Source organism: Eschscholzia californica, unplaced genomic scaffold (assembly GCF_041429995.1).
Source record: "Eschscholzia californica isolate CP2 unplaced genomic scaffold, dmEscCali1.0.p SCAF_2, whole genome shotgun sequence".
In the NCBI taxonomy this organism is placed as follows: domain Eukaryota; kingdom Viridiplantae; phylum Streptophyta; class Magnoliopsida; order Ranunculales; family Papaveraceae; genus Eschscholzia; species Eschscholzia californica.
In genome coordinates, this window is record NW_028238309.1 from 15537835 (window position 1) to 15551860 (window position 14026).

The following is a 14026-nucleotide window of genomic DNA, read 5'->3' on the forward strand; positions in this document are numbered from 1 at the left end:
CCCGAAATCACATTCCCTCGCAAGAAAACGTATCTCCGGATCTTAAATTTTATGGTGTTTACCATTTTGAGCTTTTCTAAATACTTTTGTATTACTACTATAAATTTTGGAATCACGAAATAAATTATTTTTGTATGATACTGTTATCTCACTTCATTACGTAGATGACTCCACATCTTTTACTATTTAGTTCATGCAACGTAGTTTGTATTGTATAAAAAAAACATGTTTTTACACATATATACATTTTCACTAAACAACTAGCAGAAATTATTTTTGTGCGTCACCGTTACCTCATTGTGTTAAACAAAACGTAAATAACTCTTTTACTGTTTAATTCATGGAACTTAGTTTCCATTATATAAAAAATCAAATATGTTCTTGCACATAAACATTTTCTCTAAAGAATTAAAACATTAGTAATGGAAATATGTATTTACTTAGAAGATACACAAGGAGTCAGGGTAATAGACTTATCACCTATTTGTGATTAAGTTTGGGCCTTAAATCCAGGGTGGGTTTTATAGCATACGACCCATGGCCCCAGAGTAAAAGCACCAGGCAGATTTAAGTTGCCCACTATCATTATCTTTCTCTCTCTTTTTTTTTTTTTGTTGAAATACACTACCATTATCTTTTTTTTTATATGAAAGGTGTCTTGTCAAGCTTCCAACAATATGTGATTACTATGATACACCATGATGATAGTGATGGTGCTCCAAATCTTGACTCTAAGGTGATTGAAGTGACCAGGAATCAGAAATGAAGGAACCTCTGGTGAACTCCAAAAGCCAAGAAGATGTTTGTAAATTTGTATAAGCAAAATCGACATGCATATTTCTATTCATACTATAGGACTATAGGTCAGTAGTACAATGATAAGATGCGTCTATAGGCGCCCCCACCAATTCACATTTTTCATCTTGGCCTTCGTCTTCTTACATTTTCATTTCGGATCTTTTTCTAAGTCTTCATCAAAACATTTAGATTTCTTCATGTTCTTTTCATGGGTATAATTTATAGGGGTGTACTCGAGTCGAGCCGAGCCGAGTAGTAAGATGTTCAAGCTCGGTTCGTGTATTTGACTGTCGAGCTCGAGCTCGTTCGAGTAATTGTCCACTTGTTCAAGCTCGTTCGAGTAATTGTCCACTTGTTCAAGCTCGGTTCGTATAAGTTTGAAAGAGCTCGAGCTCGAACTCGAGCTCGCATTGTTTTAAGCTCGTTTATCAAAATACTTCAAATTAAAACTTTCTAAATCATCAAAATACTTCATTGATCATTTGTCACATACAATGATAATGATTAATGATTCATATTTCGATAATTTTTTGAATGGTTGATATTTCATGTACAAGTTTCAATACTAATACGTAATTATGTACTATACTATTATAAGAGTATGTTAAACGAGCTGTTCACGAGTAGCTCGTGATACACTAAAGAATGTTCAAGCTCGGCTCGTTTATGTAAACGAGCTTGATTTTGAGCTCGTGTTAAGCTCGGGCTCGTTAATATTCGAGTTGAGCACGAGCAATAGTCGAGCCGAGCTCGAGCAGCTCGTTAAGAGCTCGGCTCGTGTACACCCCTAATAATTTATAGTTTGCCCACTAAAGGAAAATATTAAAATAGGATTCAAAAGATCTCAATTTCTTGTTAGAAACTGATTATAAATTTTTTTTTAATGATTTATCTTTTGATCGAGGTTTTGAATTTTTTTTGAAGCGGTTAAATTCTTGAAAAGTGTTTATCTTCAATTTTAGGTTCATTTCGAGTGATTTTAAAATGATTTCTGAGTAGTAATCAATTCTCTAAGATCTGAGAGATTCAGACGGTCCAGTCCGAGGGTTGAAGCAAGTCCCCAGCCTGTCCAGTTCGAAAGCCAAAACCAAGCCTTAGACTGGTTCGAGCCCGAAACCTCTTGAACGGGTTCGATTCCGAGACCTCTCAGTCTGGTTCGAGCCTCAGTCCGAGAGTATGTCTACTTTCTCAGACAACCCAGTCCAGAAAAAGTATGCCTATAGACGTTATCAGTCAGACTAAATGTACTAGTTAATGACTCTAGTGGAACACCAAGAGAAAAACAGGCGGGGATGGCTACAGAGACAGAAAATCATAATTTCCATAAGAGTTAGAGCCACCAAAGCTGAAATTTGCAAAGGGTGAAACTAATTGCTTTGATTCTCTCTTTCTCTTGACAGATTTTTTCCCCTGTAAATGATGGGTATTGTTTCCAGTTTTTGGCAATTTCAACATGTTTTCCTGGCTCTTTGGACAAACACTAATTCACTGAACAGTTAAATTTCGTTCCCTCCAGCTGCATTCAAGCTTTCAAGTATCTTCGTAAGATAAAAGTACATATCCCTGTTGCAAACAAAATAAATATAACCTGAACATAAAGTAACTGTAGTATTGTCGGAAATACTAATTTGAATTATGGATAGTTATGGATTTGAGTCATGGAGAATTTGGAGAGTAAGGAGCTTAATTATTAGTCATTACGTAATCATTTAGAAAGTCCTAAGTAATAAGGATAATATATAAATAAGAAAAAATCTTCTTATGAATATCTGCAAGATATGAAAGGACTGGATATGCTAAGGATTTGGGTCGTTTTCATAGTTATGTTATTTCTCGTTATTTGTTTCCATCTATTGTAGTATTGTTCTATTATAAATAAACATGGAGGTATATGGTTTTCCTCAACCAAAACCAAAATCTTTCATGGTATCTGAGCCTAAAAGACTCTAACAAGTAGAGTTTCGATCCTATTTAGCTTTCGTTTAACCGGCGGCGGTAGCCGCTTCTATGACTACCGTCCGCCGGAATCATAGTATTCTCCTTTATTTTCATTGCTAATTTTTTAATTAGTTTAGTTCATACTTCTTAATAAATTTAGTCAAGGTTTACCGTCGAAGTTTTTTTTTTTTAATGTTTTTCAATAATATTCAATGGTGGCGACTCTAGTTACTAATATTATAGTAATTGTGGATTTTAAGGTTTATATTATCAAGAAAGAAAGTTCATCCACAATGACAAATCTTTTCTGTGCTTGGAGTATATAATAATGATGGACAGGTTACTTATAATGAAAAATGGATTCATGGATGTTTTAAGAGTTAAATTGGTGTTGAAGTAAGTTTGAAGTTAATTCAATTTTGGTGCAAGTTCGATATCCGTAAAGGGCAGATTTCGCCGATCGATAATATTAGTTGTAATTGTTATCGTTGTTTGGAGTGCAAGGTTAATGCCTCCCGTTTGTGTTTTTGCTTACTTTATCAGCAAAAATTGGTTATATTTTTGCTGTGAGCCTCTGAATCCGTTGTGATTAAGCTCATTAAGTGCAAAGGGTTTTGAATCTAGTGTGGTTTAGCCCGTGTCTTTTAAATGGTCTCTGAATCCAGTGTGATGATGTCATGTTTGTTCGTTATTACTGCCGTAATATTCATACCGATCTACACCAAATAAAAGTTTGTTCATCAATGTATTCCATGATTGCCTTACTGAAGAATTTGTAGAAGAATGGTTTCATCAAGTTTCGTCTCATGGTTTTATTTTCCAAATTGAACTTTTGCTTTGATCCTCCGTTCAATTTGCGGGAAGGTAATAAGGGTAATATATAAATCAGGAAAAATCTTCTTATGAATATCTCCAAGATATGAAAGGATTGAATATGCTAAGGATTTGGGTCGTTTCCATAGTTATGTTATTTCTCGTTATTTGTTTCCATCTATTGTAGTATTGTTCTATTATAAATAAACATGGAGGTATATGGTTTTGCTCAACCAAAACCTAAATCTTTCACTAAATTACTAAACTAAAGACTCATTGTTAATGGTCTAGAGAGTCCTTCGAGTTGCTTGCATTGAATGAGAAGACGTAGAGTCTAGAAAGGATCACTATATAAATATGGACATGAAAATGTTGTAAAAAAATAGAAGAAAGATAAGAAATTTTCAGAAACATAAACCAAAAGTAAAAGAAAGCTTGTTCAAGTAATTGCGTTGAGGGAGCTTTGTATGGGCCTCTACCTCATGCATCTCCAAGTTTATTTTTTGTTAAATCTCCTTCTTTCCTAGTCCATTTTTTATTCCAACGAGTGGTATCAGAGCCGAAGGTTCAATCCTGAATCTCTTCTTGATAAAGCAATCATATATCCTATGACAGTTTAAGCAAAATGAACATTGGTGTATCTCCATGTAAAAACAGACGAAGAAAAAAAATTCCACTGTGAAGAAATGTTGATGAGTTCTGCAAGATTGGAGAAATCAACAAGAAAAATAGAGAAAGATGTAGACATGAGAAATTATCATAAAGAAAAATTTTAGGAAGGAAGAAAATCATGAAGATAGGAAGTTGAAAAAAGATCGAAGAAAAATAGAAAACAATAAAAAAGGAGAAAAAATCCGAAAGGGATTTGTCAACCTGGTGATGTGAATGATAGAGCCTCTGAATCCAACGTGATCAAGCTCAAGTAACGTTAAGAACCTCTGAATCCAAAATGATCATGCTTAAGTGATGTGAAGAGTCTTTGCATCTAATGGGATGTAAAGAGCCTGCAAATCAAATGTGATTAAGATTGAAGGGCCTTTGAACCTAAAAAGATCAAGGCCAAAATCACATTGAGAAATTTAAAGTACAAGTGGTCTCCAAAAATCACCAGGTTATCAAATGAAAAATGAGGGTGTTAATATTTTCTTTTGGAAAATGATAGAGTGACTTATAATTTGGTACTTAGAGGATGACATGTTTCTTCATTTGGAAAGAAAAGCGGTCCCCACCATAGTCAAACTTTGAAAAAACCTTGTCTTTTAGTAAATTCCACGTCATTATGCCATCCTCTAAGTCACTCTAGCATCTCCCATTTCAACTGGACCATAAACATTCACTTCATGTGTCTAAATAATTACTTGAAATTGTTCTTTGGTTCTTTCAATTATGTATAGTACTAACAATCGATAAAATGTTTGGAGTATCTCGTTTAACACATTCTTGAACATGTACGACCACTTTTTGGAAGTTTTCCATATATAGTCTTTCACAATAAGAATAGGGGAATGTTTATGGTCCAGTTGAAATCAAGGAAAACAATTGTAGAAAAATTGGTGCAGAAAATGATGCTGCAAAAAGCTAGCTAAGCGTGATGAATTGTGAACGTGTGAAAGCAACGTAGAAGATGAAATTCGTCAGCTCAAGAAAATGTCTTCTGAAAGTTATGAAGGTATCTGTGACACACAACGCGAAAAAGAAGGCAAGTCAAATTAAGGGAGAGCGTTGGAAACACTAATTTGAATTATTGACATGAGTCCTGGAGAATTTGGTTTTAAGCAGTTCACTTTTTGATCGTTGGCCCGTTTTTGCTCACCCTTAATTGTGAGAGCATGGTTTCAAAGTGATGAACGAGTGACACTCCATATTACCTTTAGTCGTGACACATTTCAAGCAAACACAACCTCTAATCTAGATTGAAAATGCATGCCGTAACACTGCTCTAGAACAAAAAGAAAGAAAAAGAAGATATATATGTTCATCGATTGCCTGTCCTATTCCTACCATTGGTATTGATTTAATTTTAAGGAAATTGTATTGTATGTTCACAAATCACTAAAAATTAACCAAATTTTAGGGCCATGGCCGTTTTAGGTAGATATAGAAGATGTCCAACAACTATTGCACGAAAGGGGCCATGGCCCACTTAATTTTTTTTTTTTTTTTTTTTTGTTGAACTATGGCCCACTTAATTTGATATGTAAAACTTTCAAAAAAAAATTGTAAGGGTGGTTGTCCTTATTATTTACAATCGTGACAGCATTTTCTTGGGGCATGTAAAGGCGACATATATACTTGGGGCAGGTAATGGTGACAGTATTTTCCAGGGGACAAATTCTTTTGGGGGCAGTTAATGGTGACAGTATTTTTATGGGGCAGCCTTTAAAGACCACTTATAAAGATAAAATGTTGTTTAAACATGTTTATAGCCACACTTATTTTATTTGTGAGATGTGGAGAAATGTAACCCATGCATTATCCCATGTTTCTGGTACAGAGTATAATTTGCCTTTAATTCAACAAGAATCAAAGACAAGACAAGAAATGACTGGTCTATTGTTTTTGTCCTAGCTATAAAACACCCTCTCAAAGTTAATCACTTCGTTGTGTTGTACACGTAACTTTTGAAAAAGCTTCAGGTACAAAATACTATCATTACCGTCTGGACAATTAAACATCCAAACTGTAGTTGCAACGACTCAATTGCAATAACAGTGCGCGAGGCAACTCTCTCTAAAGAACTCGACGAAATAGCCTCGTAATTTCGAGAGAGATTTCTACGTTCTATGAAGGTTTCGCCCCCGGTTCGTAAGGAGTCGTTTGAGATTCAACGAAGCACTATCTTATCTTGAATGATAACCTAAAGCCGAATCAGACATCATCACTTGCTTAACATGGTTACTTGGTATGATATTTTGTTTGCAGTATCCGCTAATAACTTCAAACCGAGGATATAGAAATTAATGTGGCATTAGATAAATTGGAATGATTTATTCATTATCTTGAAAGTCATAAAGGAGTCATTGAAACTAAAGAGATTGCAATTACAATAGCAAACAATAGTAAAGCACTTTCAAGATAACGATCATTCCAATTTATCTAATGCCACATTAATTTCTATATCCTTGGTTTGAAATTCTTAGCAAACAAAATATATTTCAATTTATCTAATGCCACATTAATTTCTATATCCTCGGTTTGAAATTCTTAGCAAACAAAATTTATATTTTGTTTGCAGTTGAATTGATATTGAAGAAGACATGATATTTTGTAATTACGATAGCTCAACATCTTGTTTATATTTTGTTTGCAGCTGATATTGAAAAAGACATGATTGAAGCTAAAGAGATTGCAATTACGATAGAGCTTGAAGCTATATTTCGAGAAAGACATATCATTCATAGAAGAAATCAAGAAAACATATTCGGCGAAAATATAAATAAAGATGCATTAATATCAGCTGAAGAATCATTCAGAATAAAGTACTTTATATACATATTGGATCATGCATTTTCTACATTTAAAAGTAAATTCGAACAATTTCAGAAGAAAAAAGATATTTGGGTTTTTGTTTGATTTGGATAAGTTAAACTATAAAGATGATGGTGGTTTGAAAGATTCATGTGCTTCCCTTGATATTCTTCTACAACTTAACGAGTCACTTGATATAGATGGACTTCACTTGTTCTCAGAATTAAAAGTGTTGAACACATCGTGTACCAGATAAAAAAAAAACAATCGAAGTGATAAATTTTTTTGGAGAAGAAATGGAAGGCTTCCACCCTAGTGTACGCATTGCATACAATATTTTTTTTTTTTTGAATTACACCCGTCACCGTTGTTTAAAGAAGTTTCTCAAAGTTTTAGTTCATCAAGTCTTATATAAGATCTACTATACTACTAGAAACGTTAATTGGGCGATCTTTTTAATTGAGAAAGAAAAACTGAAAATCTTGACTATCTTTGCATCTAAAAATGTCGAAGAAAAAAATTCCAGTGAATGAGATTATCAATATCCTTTTAAAATATAAATATAATGAAAATATTTAAGTGCTTACCGTCTTTTTTATAATTTTGATTTGCTTATATTATATGGACCACATTTTCGGATTTTGCTTTGAACCACCAAAAAATCAAAGCCGGCCCTCATAATCGAGTGAGTAAAATCAGAAAGTTCGTCATGAATTACAAAAGCCTGCAGGTTATTTGGTACACATCATATGAATAATTAAATAGAAAAGATAAAACTTAACGTATAATTAATGCAAAAAACTTGAATTACAATCTTCCCCTTTTCATTGGTAAAACCATTTTATAACTTTTATAAATTTCTAAATTACTGGCTTACTGCTGGGATAAAGAAGACACTATCAGGGGCGAGCCCCACATAGGGGCATGTGGGGGCACGTGCCCCCACAACCCTAATGTGACTCATTTATGTCATACTGAACTAGCGATTCTATTATATACACACTATTCCATCTTTTAACCAAAATCCTTGCCTAGCTCAATTGGTGAAAGACTTGAGTTCCATAATTAAGATCTTGGGTTTGAGTCCCATAAAAAACATCTTTTTTTCTAGAATTTTTACTACTTAGCATTGAATGAAAGCTTTGTTTGGTTCAAAATTATACTTACTAAAATAGCCTCGTAGGGATGATAAGTTTTCTAGATAACCTCAAACATTTTTATTTTGTTGGATTTTATCGTGACTTGTATTTTGGAATTAAAAATTTTCTTTTTGTGCGTTTGTCAGATTTGTCATAGTAAACATGTTATTACGAAGAAAACTTTATTTTTCATCTTTCTTTCCATTACGATCACTTCCTCTTCATTGTCTACACCATCGTCTCATCTTAATCTTCACCACTATCCCTTCATCTCCTCTTTTGTTATTTGTTATCTATTTTAATATTTTTTTGGTAGTGTAGTTGAGGAAAGATTCCCAAACCATATTGGTGAGTCAATCAAAGAGATAGTTTGTTATAGCTCAAAATTATCATGGAATATCTTAATTATAACTAAAACTTTGTCGAGAGTTTGCTTTTTTATCATTACCTGATCGTATACTATGACATTCTTTCATTAATTATAACTAAAAAGTGCTCCCACACATAAAAAATTCTGGCCTCGCCACTGGACACTATAACTAGTGTCTTTTAATATTTTAGTGGCAACCACCATAAATCATTACACTACTATCTTATAAATTTAAACAGTGATTCCAAATTTTGATACTGTGGGGATGCAAACATAAGAGAAGGAAAAGTGTGGATAAGATGGCCCAAAAAGAGAGATCTAAAGAGTGATTGAAGATTGTTGATAAAAGATTAAAAGTGGTGGAGAGTGGGTGGGTAAAAGATGTGACCTAAACCCCTAATAAAACCCAATAATGCTGACAGTCCTAAGTTAGTAGAGTCAACTTATGTTTCCTCCTTGTCTGCCATCTCCAACAAACATCCCGGACCCTTCCATTACCTTTTCCACTAAACGCTAGTGGCTACCTACAACCAAAGTACTTAAATTTTAGATTTCTCATGACTTCTGTAGGAACCAAAATTGTTATTGCCATAATTGGTTCCATTCGGGAACCAACTAAAGTGGATCTTTTGGAGTGAGTACACCACCAAGTTTGGTTGCACCCTCACGGCAACATAAGAAGAGAGGGGTGAAACCAAGGGCGGAACTAGTAACGGTGTAGTTGAGAATCTAGAGATTTTTTGCTATATCTTAGGCGAGGCGCTCTCATACTAAAATATAAAGCTAAAACGTTATATGCTAATAAAAAATTAAATTGATTCGATTATATAAGTGAAAAAAAATCGTGGATGAAAGGAAGTGCAATTATAGTGAAGTTTCTAACTGACTACCTTAACACTTACTCGCACTACAAAAATCGCGAATATTGCCGACGGTAAAAAAGCGTCGGCATCATATAAATTTCGTCGGCATAGCTCACTGCCGACGACAACAAAATGGTCGGCAATGTAAGCGTCACGAAAACTATCCGCGACGAACCTCTCGACGAAAATGAAGCGTCGGCAAACTTTCTGCCGACGGTTTTTGTAAATAAAACACCGTCGGCAGTAAGAAAGATAATTTCGCGGGAACACCATTTCCCGCGAGTTTCTTAACATATGCCGACGGTTTGTGTTCCAAAAAGTCGTCGGCAAGTGTTGCTTTTACCGACGGTTTCCACTCCGTCGGCAATAGTTTTTTTTTTTTTTTTGAAATCTAATTTCTGTACCCGCTGCTGCACCTGGTAATCCATAAAATGCAGCAGCATAATGAATATTAACCTGCATAACTATAAAACGTCTAATGCACATTGAAGAACAAGTCATATGTTTCATAATAGCCATTGTCTAACGAAAACAAAATCATGAAGGATTTGAAGATTCAAAATTACAAAACTAGTTTAGGAACAATGAACTTATAATAATCAGATCTTCAACAAGTATCTTATCACCTCTGAAACACCAACAGACCTGCACAAAGAAACAACCGAGCAAACGATATTCAAACTCAATGCTTGGAACTCAATTTTAATTTTTTAAGTAGGTGTAACTTGTTACAATGCTAGTACTGCTCCAAGCATTAAGGGTTGAAGTACTAAATGAGAAGATTGTGTACTTTTTCCATGGGTAACTCATCAAAGGATTAAAGCAAAACTAGTTTCATGATACTATATGTTAACTAAATGAGTAGCTTATATTGAAACAAAACTTAACGAAATTATGCAAGAACACAACTAAAACTACGGATGTCACGATTCAATCTGCAGTAATCGATCCAAATTGCAAATTGTTAATAATACTGAGAGGTGGTACTTCATTGTACCTGGAATCTCTCAGCAGCTTGAGGATCATTAGGATTTTTATGAGGATGAACTTGCCTTGCCTGCAGGAAAACATAATCTCTCTAGTTAGACACTTAAGAAAACCAGAATAAACTTAGAATTTATAACAAATTAAAATCCTGATCTAAACTCAATCAAAATCAGTAAAGAATAAAGAATCACAGTGAAATCAAACCAAAATCAAACACCAAACAGAATTATCGGTCAGGAAAAAAAAACAATTGAAATCTCAAACTCAAACTGTTTCAAATCAAATTAACAAGTTCAATTGGTGATTTAGTACTAGATGATTAGATTCTACATACATGTATAGAAATCTTCAGAACAAAAGGCAAAACACATATAAAAGATAAAACAAGAACGATCAATTATCACAACTAGATGAAATAAAAATGAATCAGAGTGAAAATCACTACTAGTAAGTAATTAGTTAAATTTAATTGAAGTAAACAACCTATGTCACATGGAAAGCATAATGGTAATGGTGCCTAGTATTGTCAGTAGTGGTATAGTATTCCTATTTTCATCGGGTCCCAAGTTTAGTTATATTCAGATTAAGTAGTAAAGAGTTAAAAGTTGTAATAGGAAACTAACATCCTTCTTATCAACAACCTATGTCACATGGAAAGCATAATGGTAATGGTGGTACTAATATCAAACAAGTTTGGGGCATAAGTTAAAAAAGAACACCAGAAGGAGGTATCAAATATAACACCCTAAAAACCTCAAAATGGGAATACGAGACTCATATAGTCGTATGCTTCATCGAAGCAATAACATAATTAATATTTTATATCTTACAAAACTGAGTCATAATTGGGTCTTTAAACATAAAAGATGTGAAATGTTAGGTTATGGTTTTAACATGACATATCATCACAAAGATATACATACAGAATTATACCCATTTAAGTGACTGCATATTCAAATATCATCTATAAGTATCTCTAGCATATTCAAATTCGACACCAAACACACGTGTAGCAATAAACAGTCCGGTCTTTCATCGTACTTATATCAATGTGATGTAGAAAAAACTCAAACAAATTAAATGAAAAATAAATGTAAGATGCATAAAGTATTTACCTTGAACAAAAGTAATCACATCCAAGCTAAATCTGAGAAGAAGTTGTGCGCGTATATTGCCCCTATCCAAACAAAATACAAGAAATCATCAAAATAATTTAAAACAGCAACATACAAAGCTAACATATATGAGATCAATAAGTTAAATTTACCTCTGATGACGAACTAGCTCCCTGTGATCGCATGAAATTCATGACCTGTGTCATTTGTGCTTTCAGAGAAGATACCTCTGATGTGACATTACAAAGCTTCTCTTTTAACTCAGCATTCTCCTCTCTTAACTCAACATTTTGTTCCTTAATATTGGACAGTTCTTGCTCTATTTTCTTATTAGTTGTTGAAGATTGTCGAGGAAAGAGGTCCTTCGGCTTCACATGAGGCATAAGTCGAATTCTACCACTTCGCTCTGGTCCCATGACTTGGGCAAAGATGTCATTAGGACCGGGCAAGTCCTCAAATTCTCCATCAGCATTCTGGGTCGCAATCTCCTTTCTTTGCTCCATATCTTTCTGCAAATAGAATAAACTTGATCAATGTCTATATATTTATCTACATAATCATTATGAACAAAAAAACATAATCGCATGAGATGTAAATTATTACTAGCAGCTCGACTGCATTAGGGTCTACTCCGTTGTCTTTACTTGTATATGCTTTTTCAAAGAGATCGACGCGAGTAGGCTCTCTTTCATTTTCTTGTCGGAACTGTAACAATCAACACACACAAAACAATAATTAAGAAGTTCAAAACAAAAACAAAAATCATAAATACAAGGTTTACCTCATGAGAAACTTGTGCTAGGGATTTCGACCCAAGATGGTGATTAAGTTTCAGAGCAGCTCTATTTCTGGCAATTTGTTCGGCTAACTTCTACATTTAACAGAAAAAAAAAATTCAGAAACTAGAATGCAAAAACTTCAAACAATTATAAAGGATGAAAAAATTTTGTTTTACCTTAATATCATCATTAGTGTCCCAGAGTTGAACCATCGTCAACCATTGAGAAGAGACAATTCCTGGAGGAATTGATTTTTTGCATTCACTCTTGTCTTCAACATCTGTATAAAACTTTCTCTTCGTAGAACATTTATGATCCTTCCATTTTCTGTTTAGCTCTTTACTTAGAAGCTTATCAGACGCATCAGGAACGTCGCACATTAACTTGAAAAACAAATAAGTTATTAAACTCCTAAACTACTAAAAAAGATAATGAAAATTAGAGAAAATGACCCGAAAATGATATCTAGAACTGAGGTTCAAGAGGTTATATAAGCAGAAAGGTAATAAGTCTTACTATCGGTACAAGTTAATTATAGCAGTTAACAAGGTTAGCAAACGTTTGCAGACAAAAGACGTACGTATTGATGTTGCTATAGAATTAGTAAATGTTTGATTGTTTATCTAAAGGTGTATAGAAAAACCGCATTTGAAGAAGTCATGACTGACCATAAGAGAATGGCTATTGAAATGCAAATTGATCAAGTTTTTTTCGAGAGGTGTGAAATTCGTCGAAAGACATTTTAATGATACTGGTGATGGATCATCACAATTAATTTCGCAATCAGGTGAGGAAATTTTAACATCTTAGCTCTTAGCTCAAGACCATAAGAGAATGGCTATTGGGGTTAGACGAGAATGTGTATGGAATAGTCAAATCTAACATCTTAGCTCAAGACCCACTTCCTAATCTGAACAAAGTGTACTCAACTTTGATTTAAGAAGAGCGGGTCAAAACGATCTCTCGACGAAAGGATGAACGAGCAAATATCATGGCCCTTGCTTCAAAACACGGTCAGATGGACGCGAGAAATCCAGCTTGCTATGTTCATATTGCAACATGACTGGACATGAACCAAAGAGTTGTTTCGCCTTAAATGGATATCCAAAATGGTGAGGTGATCAACCCCGCATGAATGGCAAAGGATACGAACGAGGAAGCAGTTAATCGAGTAGCCGAGGAGGTCGAAGTTATCGAGGTGGTCATCATGATAACGATGTTCAGACTGACCCTACCGAACATCAAACAATAGCTAAGGTAAAGGACTCAGTAATACCACCGGGGTTTTCTGCCGAACAGTGGCGGCAACTTCCTGGGATGTCAGTTCGTTGGATTATAGACACAGGTGCTTCTAACCACATGACAAGATCCTATGGTGATCTTCGTGATGTGAGAGAGATCAACTCATGTGCCGTGGAACTGCTGGACGGAAGTGTGACTATGGTCGAGAAAGAAGGAACTATCATTCTTGAAGAAAAATTCGTCATGGAAAATGTCTTATATGTGTCATTTTTTAGTTGCAATTTAATGTCTGTCTCACATTTAACCGACGACTATTTTTATTTTGTCGGATTCACTAAAAAGTTGTGTGTTATAGAGAACCTCACTTTGAGGATGCTAATTGGTGTGGGTGAAAGACGTAATGGACTCTATTATTTCCGGGGCATACCACGGGGTGAACAGGCTTTGAAGATAAATAAAATGACAACCTATTGATGTTTGGCACAAACGTTTGGGTCATCCGTCACTTCAAGTG

At 34.4% G+C, this 14026-nt stretch overlaps 1 protein-coding gene across 1 annotated transcript; it reads right to left on the minus strand.

Moving 5' to 3' along the window:
* Positions 1–9852: 9852 nt before the first annotated feature.
* Positions 9853–12650, minus strand: LOC147556490 (uncharacterized). The gene is made up of 7 exons (XM_086663138.1): positions 12447–12650; positions 12273–12362; positions 12095–12196; positions 11644–12000; positions 11492–11553; positions 10387–10446; positions 9853–10034 (listed from the first exon to the last, which is right to left on the minus strand). Exons 1-5 carry the CDS (start codon positions 12648–12650, stop codon positions 11518–11520), a joined length of 789 nt encoding a protein of 262 aa, XP_086519264.1. The 3' UTR covers positions 9853–10034; positions 10387–10446; positions 11492–11517.
* Positions 12651–14026: the final 1376 nt, after the last annotated feature.

Excerpts from the sequence above, each read along its gene's own strand:
- LOC147556490 (XM_086663138.1), bottom strand. The coding sequence starts at position 12,650 with ATGTGCGACGTTCCTGATGCGTCTGATAAGCTTCTAAGTAAAGAGCTA. Across the intron at positions 12,363-12,446 it reads ACACTAATGATGATATTAAG|AAGTTAGCCGAACAAATTGC; the intron begins GTAAAACAAAAT and ends TGTTAAATGTAG. Across the intron at positions 11,554-11,643 it reads GAGCTAGTTCGTCATCAGAG|GGGCAATATACGCGCACAAC; the intron begins GTAAATTTAACT and ends TTGTTTGGATAG.